Source organism: Perognathus longimembris, chromosome 1, assembly GCF_023159225.1.
Source record: "Perognathus longimembris pacificus isolate PPM17 chromosome 1, ASM2315922v1, whole genome shotgun sequence".
NCBI lineage: Eukaryota > Metazoa > Chordata > Mammalia > Rodentia > Heteromyidae > Perognathus > Perognathus longimembris.
In genome coordinates, this window is record NC_063161.1 from 97,278,009 (window position 1) to 97,290,362 (window position 12,354).

The following is a 12,354-nucleotide window of genomic DNA, read 5'->3' on the forward strand; positions in this document are numbered from 1 at the left end:
CATGATCCTCAGATTTTGCCTCCTGAGTAGCTAGGATTACAGGTGTGAGCCAACAGCACCTGGCTTCACCTTTTCTCCATTGATTGTTATGTCTTCATAAAGCTTTATAATCTCTTTCATATTTTGTTAACCAAGAAAGAGTTTGGGGCAATATTCTATTAGGATTTATCATGAAATGCTATTTCATGAATTTATTTTTTAAAGTCAAGATAGTGAATGAGCCTAGGGTGACCAGATAATCTTATCATCAAAAGAAATAAAAGTTCAAATATGCCTCAGAGATTAACCTATTTACTTATGTTTAGTTATCTATTTATTTGATTGTAAAGGTGATGTTCAGAGAAGTTACAGTTACATAAGTAAGGTAATAAGTACATTTCTTTTTCTTTTCTTTTCTTTTTTTTTTTTTTTTTTTTGTCAGTCCTGGGGCTTCGACTCAGGGTCTGTGCACTGTCCCTGGCTTCTTTTTGCTCAAGGCTAGCACTCTGCCACTTGAGCCACAGCACCACTTCTGGCCATTTTCTGTATATGTGGTGCTGGGGAATTGAACCCAGGGCCTCATGTATACGAGGCAAGCACTCTTGCCACTAGGCCATATCCCCAGCCCCAGTACATTTCTTTTTGACCAATGTTACTCCTCCCCTAATTTTCTCCTGCTGCCCCCAAACTCCCCTCCTACCAAATTGTAAAATTTATTTCCAGCATATAGTGACTATCATTGTTGAATTTGTTGACCCTTTGTCTCACCATTTCTGTGATTCCTCTTCCCTTCTGCAAATCAGATGAGCATATACAAGAAGTAAAAAAGTAACAATAGGGCATAAACCAAAGGGAAGAAAAGAAAGAAAAAAGAAATAACTGCAAACAGTACAATAAAGAAAAACACCTCTTATTTCCATTTCTTGGAGTATAGTTTAATTAACTATATTTTATATGGTCATGTGCAATAGCTATTGAGCTATTGTGATCTTCTGCTAATAATATCATAGACATAGTCTAATTATTACAAATGAGGGAAACCATGAAGCCTATGTTTCTTTGGGTCTAGCTTACTTCACTTAATATGCTTAACATGCTTTTTCTTTTCCATTTCCTTACTAACGGGGCAATGTCACTCTTCCTGATGGAAGCATAGAATTCCATTGTGTATATATACCACATTTTCTTGATCCATTTCTCTACTGATGGGCATCTAGGTTGCTTCCATATTTTAGGTATGGTAAATAATGCTGCAATTAACATGGTTGTGTTGGTAGCTTTAGTATGGCATTGTTTGTGATCCTTTTGGTAAATGCTCAGAAGTTGGGTTGCTGGGTTCTAGAGGAGCTCTATGTTTAGTCTTTTGAGGAACCTCCATACTTCTTTCCAGAGTGGTTGAACAAGTTTACACTTCCCCCAACAGTGTAGTAGCATTCCCTGCCACATCCCCGCCAGCATCTATTGTTATTAGTTTTCTTGATAATGGCCATTCTAGCTAGGGTGTGATGGAATTTCACTTTTTTTTTATTTGCATTCCTTTTATGGCCAGAGATGTTGAACATTTCTTCAAGTGTCTATTGGCCATTCTTATTTCTTCTTCAGGGAAATCTCTCTTTAAGTCTTTAGCTCACTTATTAATGAGGCTGTTGCTTCTTTGAGGATTTGTTTTGGGGTAGTTTAATTGTGTAAGCTCTAAGTACTTTGTAGATATGAGGCCCTTGTCTTTTGTACAGCTATTAAAGATCTCCAAATCTGTGGGCTTTCTAGTTATCTTGCTAGCTATGTCCTTTGCCACACAGAGAATCCACAGCTTAATGCAATCCTATTTATCCAACTTTTCTTCAATTTGGTCTGTTTCTGGATCTTTATTTAGGAAGTTACAACCTGTACAAAGAAGCCCTAGTGTTTCCACTATCCCTTCCTGTAATATTTTTAGGGTATCTAAATATGAATACCACCTACATCTTTATTCACTTAATATTTGTCTAGAATATGGAGGGTAGAATAGAGGTCAACAGGAATCTTGAGATTAATAGAAAATAGATATAATACCAAACACAGTTGGGAAAGGGAGTCAAATTGTGATGTCCTATAGCATTGATAGGTGAATATAATTACCACAATGAATTATGTATTCAAAACAGCTAGAAAAGATAATTTTCAGTGTTCCAATGCAAAGAAATGAAATGTTACATATTTGAAATGATAGAAATAGTAATTGCTTAATTTGATCATTATACAGTATATCAAAACATATTTGAACCAAAACATCATATTGTACAAAATAAATATGTACCATCAGGTGGTAATTTTTTTAGGATCTTTTGTTATTGTTAAATAGGATTTAAATTGGCTCACCTAAAAGACAAAGAAAGAAAAACGTAGCCACATGCTAAATAATCAGAAGTGTGACTGTGTTGGCTTTATTTCCTTTATTTCTAATAATAAAAGAAATGTATCATCCATAAAACAAAATAACATAGCCATGGTGTGGTAATAATATGCCCTCAGTAGCACATATAGTAAACTTCAGAAGTTACCAGGATAGACTAAGAAAAGAAGAGAATACACACTGGTCTAGAATATCAGAGTTTCTGTTGAAAGGAACCTCTTTCCATTGTATTTAGAAGACAAAAATAATCAAATGTTCTATTTATTATTCTTAACGTAGCCAGAGAAACCAGTTCCATACATTATACTTTTAAAATCTTTATAATTTTTTAGAATGGTGTAATAGGATTCTGAGTCAAAGAATACAGTTTTAGTTTTGCATCTGCATTAGCATAAATCCCACTTTCATCATGCCACGTGTTGATACCAAATCTTTTGGAACCATCTAGATCTGTGAACTGAGACCGGCATTTTCTGTGGACTATAGAGTAATCATCCTGACTGGAATAATCCTATTGGAGGAAAAGAGACAAATGACATAGAATGAATAAAATATAGAGTACCTTCCAAATGTTGATCTTAATATCTTAGTCTTAAATTCCAGGTAAATTTTCAACAGTTGATTAATTTGATCTCTGAAGAAATACCTTAATAGAAATGATGATTGCAGTTATAAGAACTTCAAATCCTAAAAGAAGAATCTAGCTCAAAGTTATTTTACTTATAAAACTAAAAAGCTAAGTTATTAATTTTATATGTAAATTTTTTCTCACCCCTAAGTACACAGCATTGAAAGCAACTTAAATATTATGATAATCTAAATAAAACAAGCACAATTTAACTACCATTAAATACCTTTTTAATGTTACTTTGCTGAAATCATTCCCAAGAACAATATGTTGGGTTACACCATTAATAAATGCTACTAAGTCAATGGCAATGGTAAATGCTAATCTCTAAGATTCATTCCTATGAGAAATTTACCTCAAAATAACCTAGTATAGTTTAAGATGTTATCCTTAGACCAATTCATGAAAGCTTCATTGTAATTGAGTAAGATATTACCACTGACCATTTCCCAAAGAAAATATTGATTCTCTCAGACTACACCAGGGGTGATGGTAGATATGGAACATGAAGCTTTTTAACTGATTATCTAATTTTGGCTTTAAATCGGTTCTAATTTCAAAGCACCAAGACAATATTGAAATTAAATCACCAAAACTATAAAACAGTGAGACAATACCAAAGTAGTTCTAATCTTAGATTGGTTTCATTGAAAATTATTGTGTATTTATCAATGTCCATTTGTCTACTGAGTGCTTATTATGGTTGGGCACAGTCCTGAAGCATGTACATCTTTTAATTCATAAGTAGACTCTCGAGTACAAATTCTTAACTCCATTTTACACATAAGATCATTTGCCTCAAGTCTCCAAAGGAGAGAACTTAACAAAATTAGAGAGTTTAAAGAAAGCCAAATTATAAGAGGCTGAGACAAGCCTAAAATCTAAGTCTTTCCCACTGTCCATGTATAAACTTTTAATAAGACATAAAAATATGAACTATGAAATCATAAAGCTATATAATAGCCATGGCTATGGATAAAGAATGTCCATAATATTCTAATAGTTTTGAATTTTGCTTTTTTTCACTGAGGACTGTTTCATTGGGCTTTTCTGTTGGTTGGTCGGTTGGTGGTGAGGAAGTTGGATAAAAGTACTTTACATGAGATTTGATCATTGGCCCAAATTGTGCATCACCTTCTTACTCCCATCCTTACTGCACTCTAACTACAAAGAGTTTAAAATACCAAGTTAGTATGTTCCTTTAGAAACGTAGGCAGAGAATAGGATATACTTTTATGAGATGAAAAGACAAGTCAAAATGTACTCCTGGAAAATGTTTCTGTCAGCATAGGGATTAAAAAATCAACTAGAAATAGAAAGGACTGGATTCAAGAACTGTGATTAGAATTGAGTCTCAATAACTCATAGTAATTGATGGATGGATAAATAGATATGGTTCCTACATACAGTGAACTATTATTTGACACCAAGAGACATAAAACATTGGCACATGGTATGACATAGATGAACCTTGCAAACAGTTTTCTAAATGAAAAACAGATAAACAAAAGACCACATACTCTATGATTTTTGTAGATGACATGTCCAGAGCAAGCAAATCCACAAAAACAGAAAAGGAGATTGGCAGTTGCTAAAAGATAGGAGAACAAGGAGGAACAGAGGAAAATTTAATAGTTTAGACTTTCTTTTTGTGGTGATGAAAATGTTTGAAAATTGATTGGTGATAATTTACTTTTCCTGTGATATACTGAAACAGCAGCAAATTGTACACTTAAAAGTGATTAATTTTATAGTATGTGGAATTTTGTGGAGTAGTATATCCAAGTAAAGCTTTTATTTTTTGTAAATATTTTTATTGTTATAAAGCTGATGTACAGAGAGGTTACATAAGCTAGGTAAGGAGTATATTTCTTTTGGGACAATGTCTCCCTTTCCCTCACTCTTTCCCAGTTTTTCTCTCATCTCTACCCACAAGATAAATAGTTCATTTTCAACATAGTGCCTAGTGAGTTCTACTTCTGCATTTGTTCATTCACCCTTTGTCTCTCCATTTCTGTGCCCCATTATACTCCCAAAGACAGATAAATGAACAAACAACACAGAAAGAAAAGAACAACAAAGGAAAAAAACTCTGGAGTTCATTTAAATAAATATTATTTTATATGACCAGAGGCACATAGGCATTGCACCTTTGTGTTCCTCCTGTAAGAATCTTCTCCTTTAGTCTCATTGTATGTGAATACCTAGATTTATGAATAATTTATTATGTCCCAGTGTATTTTAGATTTAGCTTCACCATTTGAGAGAGAACTTGTACCATTTGTTGCTCTGAGCTTGGCTTACCTCACTTAACATGATTAGTTATAGACCCATCCATTTCCCTGCAAGTGATATAATATTATTCTTTCTAATGTTTATGTAAAATTCTATTGTGTACACATATCACAATTTTGATCCACTATTCTATTGTAGGGCATCTAGGCTATTTCTTTAAGTTGGCTATTTTGAATAGTGCAGCAATGAACCTGGATGTGCAAGTGTCTATATTATATCCTGGCTTATAGTGTTCTGGGTAGATGGCTGAGAATGGTATGGCTGGGTAGTAGGGAAGGTCCATGTTTAGTTTTTTGAGAAACCTCCAGACTACTTTCCAGAGTTGTTGTACTAGTTTACATTCCTACCAACAGAGAGTTGCTTTTTTCCCATATCCCTACCAGCCTTTGCTGTTGTTCAACTTCACAGTGTTGGCCAATCTAACTGGAGTGAGATGGAATCTCAGAGTTGTTTGCATTTGCATTTCCTTTATGACCAGGGCTGGTGAGCATTTCCTCATGTGTTTCTTTACCATTCTTACCTCTTCTGAGAAGTCTCTCCTTAGCTCCTTTTCCCATTTAATAAATGGTTCATTGAAAGCTTTTATGTTAAAGAAAAAAACAAATGCATTGAAGAGAGCAATTCTGAAGGGCTAAGTGACAGATGCCTGTTAAGATATGTTAGATTAAGTGCCTCTCACTGACCAAGGTATATCCACATGCCAGTTCTAAAAACAAAAACAGCTAATGTGTATGTTAAAGAAACAATTTCCAGGCTCTGTGGGTTAAATACTCCTGCTACTGTTAACTTTAGGTTACTAGAGAGAAGTTAGCAAACACTGAATTAGAGAGATCTGAGCATTAATGAGATTGTGCAGTCTCTTGGCTTCAGGTCACCTCAGTCTACTTCTCTCATTTCCCAGTGTGGAGCTGCCAGGATGTGCAAGGATTGAATCCAGCAACAGGACTACAGAAAGAATCTTCCTAGCCTAAGAACATAAATACAGCTTCACCCCATTCTCAAAAGCAGTGCTGAGCCCAGTATTAGATGCAATGCTTGATTCTGTCAATCAGATTATAGCTTAAGATTTTTTGTTCAGCAGATTAGGTGAAAGAAACTTATTTTCCACTACTGGACATAAGTGAAGAAGCATCTATCCCAGTATAGAACTAGCATAATATGAAATGTACACCTTAAAAGACAGATTTGAAAGTCAGTAGGAAATATGATACACTGCTACACCAATCCTTTCCTAAAGTCTGACAGTACCAAAAAATGTGAGCCAAACAATTGCCTTTACTAGCTGATTCAGTTTGAGCTGTGTTTTATGTGCTTTACCAAAATTACCCTAATAACAGTCCTTAGTAACTTACAATACTGGAACACTAAGGCAGTTATGATCAAAGGAAGGAAATGAACCAAACCCAAAGGAACAGAGCAGACAGAAAATTCATGACAAACCAAATAATCAGGCTCAGAAAGAGGGAACTTCTGGTGAACAAGTAAGATATTCAAAAGTTAGGACAAATTACTAGGAACCTGGATCATATAATTTATCATTAGAAAGCACAGTATGCTGTGCAAAGTTTAATTTAACGCTGAAATGGAATGGGAGACGACAAAGAGCAGATGTACCAAGAACAAACTTAGAAGACCTCTTCATTGACTGCAGTTCAGACTCAAGGCAAAGCTGAGAGAATGGAAGTTCTAGGCAAGCAAGAAATGTATCACTCAAATCAATAAAGGTGGGAATCTTTTTAAGTTACATTTTCCCTCTTCAGTGTATGGAATCACTCATTTGCAAAAGAGGAGATTAAAATGTGTTTCAGGAGAGCTGGGAATATGGCCTACTGCCAAGAGTGCTTGCCTTGTATACATGAAACCCTAGGTTCGATTCCTCAGCACCACATATATTGAAAAGGCCAGAAGTGGCCTTGTGGCTCAAGTTGGCAGAGTGCTAGCCTTAAGCAAAAAGAATCCAGGGACAGTACTCAGGCCCTGAGTTCAAGCCCTGGGACAGGCAAAAAACAAAAACCAAAAAAAAGAAAGAAAATGTGTTTCAGGAAATACAAAGTGAAGAGCAACATAACAACAGCTTTCAATTTGCAAGACAGGATTTTTTTCAGTAAGAGCTTTGTAATTAAATATACAGAATTGATAGCTTTTGAATATCAGTGACCAAATGACAGAACAGAAAGTTCCCTAAATGTGTCAAGAAAAAAATCATCCTTTGCTCTGAAGTCTTAGAAAATAGTCAAAGAACTGGGTACTTGTGGCTAATGCCTAAAATCCTTGCTACTCAGAAGGCTGAGATGCCCAAACAGGCAGGAAAGTCTATGCGATTTTTCTCTCCAAATAACCACCAAAAATCCAGAAGTGGAGCTATGGCTCAAGTGGTAGAGCTATAGCTTTCAGGAAGAAGAAAGAGGAAGATGAGGAGGAGGAAGAGGAGGAGAAGGGGAAGAGAGTTAAGAAGAGAAGGAATTATAGGAAGGAACTGAGGGAACAGGACAGCAGAAAGGGTTGGTGTATTTCCCAGTTTTACCAACCCAGTGCTTCAATCAGGTAGAGTGCCTTTATTCTAGATAGAGATACATTCTCAGATCCATGAGAATATAGCAAGGAGGTACAGGGGAACTGCACATGTTCAGAGGGGTCACTAATAGGAGCTACAGGGCTGAACACTGGAGCTGAAAGTGAGTGAGATCCACAGGTGGCTTCTGTGAGGTCTGCAGTATCAATAGAATAGGAAAGGCAGCTGAATTATTAGATATGCCTTCTGAGTTCCAACCAAGCCCAGGATGAAAAAAGAAAAACACCATCAATTACAATGTACACATATATTACCCACTGAAGCCAGCAAGGGAAAGAGTGCCAGGCAGACCAGATCATCACCCTAGAGACTGAAATAGGCAGAGAATGCCATATGGGAAACCCCACTCTTCCCCTCCAGCATCAGGCTGCTAAGTCCCTTCCCCCTTGCCATAAGTTACATGCCCTCTTACGGAGAGCTGATGCTGTTTTTGCCTATCACGCCATCCTACACACAGGAGCATACAAGCTTAACTATTTGATTATGCCTCCAGATTCCTTGGGTGAGACTTTTGACAGGATACAGTGAAGATGCTATCTCTCTACTACATAATGTCTTGAGCCCCAGCTAGAACCACTTGAAAATAGGAGATGGCTTGAGGGCTAGGGTCTGGAAATGTTTCTCATTTCCATTGGTGGTTGATGTTGGCTGGGGTCTCAGTTGGCCAGTTGGCTGTCAGAACCACACAGGCTGGCCCTCTCTGTGTTCTTGCCAGGGCCTTCTCACTACATGGTGACTATCATGAGAATGATGATGCCATGGCACACACCAGGGGAGAAGGTGTGTTTCTTTTCATTGCTTAGCTTCAAAAGTCACAGAGCATTTCCACCATGGAAAGAGTGAAGCCAGATGTGAAGACAGTTAACATAGAATGCTACTGCATGAGAGTGGCATTGGAAGAACACGTGTAATAGGCACACATATTGCAGCCATTTTTTAGATTTTTTTTTTATTTTTAAGTTTTATTGTAAAGGTGATATGAGGGGTTATAGATACATACGTAAGGTAATGAGTACATTTCTTTTTGAACAGTGTCACTCTCTTCCCTCATTTGTCCCAGTTTTTTCCCTTCCCGTCCCCCCCATCAAGTTGTAAATTCATTTCCAACATCTAGTGAGTTGTCTAGTAAGTATCACTGTTGCATTGGCTCACCTTTTGTCCCACCATTTCTGTGATTCCTCTTCCCTTCCCCAAATCATAAAAACTTATATACAAGGCAAAGGGTAAAGAAATCAAAAACCATGCTGACAAGGAATAAACCAAAGGTCAGGGCGTTGTGGGGGGGGGGGAGGAGAAATAAAAAAGAAATAACTGCAAAGAGTACACAAAAAAAAAACCTCTTGTTTCCATTTCTTGGAGTTCATTTCGATAAGCATGATTTTATATGGCCATATGCACATAGGTATTGAGCTATTCTTAGCTCTGCTAAGAATATCCTAGATCTATCCTAATTATGACAAATGAGGGAAAACATACAGCACATGTTTCTTTGGGTCTAGCTTACTTCACTTAATACATTTTTTTTCCAAGTCTTTCCATGTCTTTACAAATGGGGCAATGCCATTCTTTCTGATGTAAAGGAGAAATAAGAATAGCCAATAGACACATAAAGAAATATTCTACATCCTTGGTCATAAAGGAAAAGCATAACAAAACAACATTGAGTGCTGGGAATGTGGCTCAGTGGTAGAGCATTTGCTTAGCATGCATGAAGCCCTGCGTTCAATTCCTCAGTAACACATAAACAGAAAAAGCCAGACGTGGTGCTATGCCTCAGGTGGTAAGAGTGCTAGCCTTTAGCAAAAAAAGCTCAGGGCAATGCCCAGGCCCTGAGTTCAAGCCCCAAGACTGGAAATAAAAACCAACATTGAGAGTCCATATCACTCTAGCTAGAATGACCAGTATCAAGAAAACTAATGCTAACACATGCTAGCAGGGATGTTGCCAAAAAGGAACATTACTACACTGTTGGTGGGAGTGTAAATTGGCTCAACCACTCTAGAAAGCAGTATAAAGACTCCTCAAAAGTCTAAACATAGAGCTTCCCTATGACCCAGCAATCCCACTCCTGGGGATTTACCCAAATAACCACAAACAATGCCATACTAAAGCTACCAGCACAACCATGTTCACTGCAGTATTATTTACCATAACTAAAATATGGAATTAACCCAGATGCCCCTCAGTAGAGGAATGGATCAAGAAAATGTGGTATATATTCACAATATAATACAGCCATTTTTGAAACACACATTTTCCCCTTTTTCTAGGGAGACACACACACACACACACACACACACACACACACACACACAATGTGCTCATGGATATGATTTATTACAGCAAAGAACACAAGGAAAAATGAGCAAAGAGAAAAGGTGGGTGGGCTGAAGTTTATAGAGGAAACTAGGTGCAAAACAAGAACCCTCTCCCAGTGTAGCCAATGAGCTGTGGCATCCTCTCTACCAGGAAAGCTCATGAGAGACTCAGTGCCCAGAGTCTTTATTGCAAGCTGGTCACATGTACCAAAATTTCAGCCTCCCAAATGTAAAACAGGTGTTTGGCACAAACTATATTGTTTGCACAAACAATTTAGGCACAGGAACCATTCTAATCAAAGACATGTTAGCATAAAAGCCAAATTTCTACATGGCAGCCAAAGGCCAACCTTGCAATCAGGCTTTTTAAATGAACAGTAACCTCAGTTCTGCTATGTTAATACTTCATGCACACAGGATGAGAGACGATCTTTAAGCAAGTGAGAGCATTTTTCAAGGGAAGACTGAACACTTCCTAAGTTAGCTGTTGAAATCATGGAATCAAGTATGGTCTTAATGTAGAGAAAAGTTAGTGTTTTCCCACTGGTGATGAGCTGGGCAATAGGCCAGTTATGAGATCCATTTCTTTGATATGGGAGCTGCAGATGGTTGTTCCATTTTCAGCACTGTAACATAATAATTAAATCTTTGTTCAACATATATTTAGTGGGAGTAGGATAGTTTAGAAATTGTATATAGGAAGATTTGGGGATTACCACACACAGTTGACTAACACACTATTCAGACACTGGTTTATGACTAGGTTTACTTAAGGTAAAGCAAGGATTTGCAAGCTTTTTCTAAAGCCTTTAAGATAGGTGAAGGTAACAGGAAAAATTAGTCCCTGGAAAAATATGCAACAGAAAGGCATTAGTGCACAAGGAATAGGCACCAGCAGAGGAAGAGACATTTCATAGGGAGAACCTCAAGCACTTGGGGGGCTAACAGGACCAAGAACCAAAGATGATTCATAGCTTCACTCCTGAATGGCTGGGAGTTATAATACTGCTCAGAAGAATGAGACATGTGGAATAGGAAGGAGTTCTTTCAGCGGGGGAATGATGAATAGCATTTTGGACATTTTTAATTTGCCATGGCATCAATACAAAGTGTTTATTTGGAAGGTGGTGCTATGGGACAGATGGCCCGGAGAGGAGTTAGGGCCCTGTGCACAGCGGTTGGCAGGGAAATAATGATTATGGTATTTTTGTGTGGACTGAGATTACATAATGTACGCAAACAATTTCCTGATGTCAAAACTGAACTGTACCTACATACCCTTGTTCTTGAGAAATAAACATTGAGACCTTTTTTCTCCTCTTTTGAGAGAAAAGCATTTATCAAAGTCCCTAAGATCTCCCTTGAGTGGGTTTATCTTTGAAGGGCATGATTCTCCAACCCAATCTTATAGGTGACTCCAACAAATATGATGTCTTGTGCAATACTTGAAACTTTCTTATAACTTTAAAATTACAACATGATTAAAAAAAAGTTGCTCCCTCAGAACTGTGAATGCAGAGTCATAGGAGTAGATGGATTCTCTGAGAGTGTGTAAAATGGGGTGGGGAAGTGGAAGAGTGCTCTGAAGCCTGAATGTCATGGATACCGTGGTTGGATCTATAAAGAAGCCATGAAGGACAGAGGCATGATATAGTTGCCATGTCACAAGTACTGAAGGGCTAAGGTTAAAGAACACAGTGAAAACAATAATGCTAACTTCCAAAGATGTCTGGCAAAGAACAAGACTTGACAAAACAAAACAGTGTAAATCAATTGTTAGTTATCTTGGTGAGTACCATTTCAGAAAAGAGGCCAAGTTCAATAAAACATGCTGAGAAAAGTTAGGAAAAAAAAGAAAAGCTGTGGACAAGACCAGAAAGAGGAACCACTTAAGAAAATCATATGAAGACTTGTGGCCTTAAGAATAACCTGAGAGCTTGACACTAGTGCGCACACCTGTAATCCTAGCTACTCCAGAGGCTGAGATCTGAGGGTCACAGTTCTAAGCCAGCCTGGGCAGGGAAATCCATGAGACTCTTAGCTACAATTGACCTCAACACACACACACACACACACACACACACACACACACACACACACACACACACACACAGTGGACCTGGCTCCACTTTGAGCACAAAACCTCAGGGATAGAGCCCAGGCTCTGAGT

The 12,354-nt window shown here is 37.5% G+C and overlaps 1 protein-coding gene across 1 annotated transcript in view; it reads right to left on the reverse strand.

Moving 5' to 3' along the window:
* Positions 1 to 2,684: 2,684 nt before the first annotated feature.
* The window catches only part of Cfap95 (cilia and flagella associated protein 95), a 60,705-nt gene continuing 51,035 nt past the window's right edge, over positions 2,685 to 12,354 (reverse strand). The window contains exon 6 of the mRNA XM_048347405.1: positions 2,685 to 2,882. Coding sequence (XP_048203362.1) covers positions 2,700 to 2,882 — 183 coding nt within the window. The 3' untranslated portion in view covers positions 2,685 to 2,699. The remainder of the gene's footprint in view (positions 2,883 to 12,354) is intronic.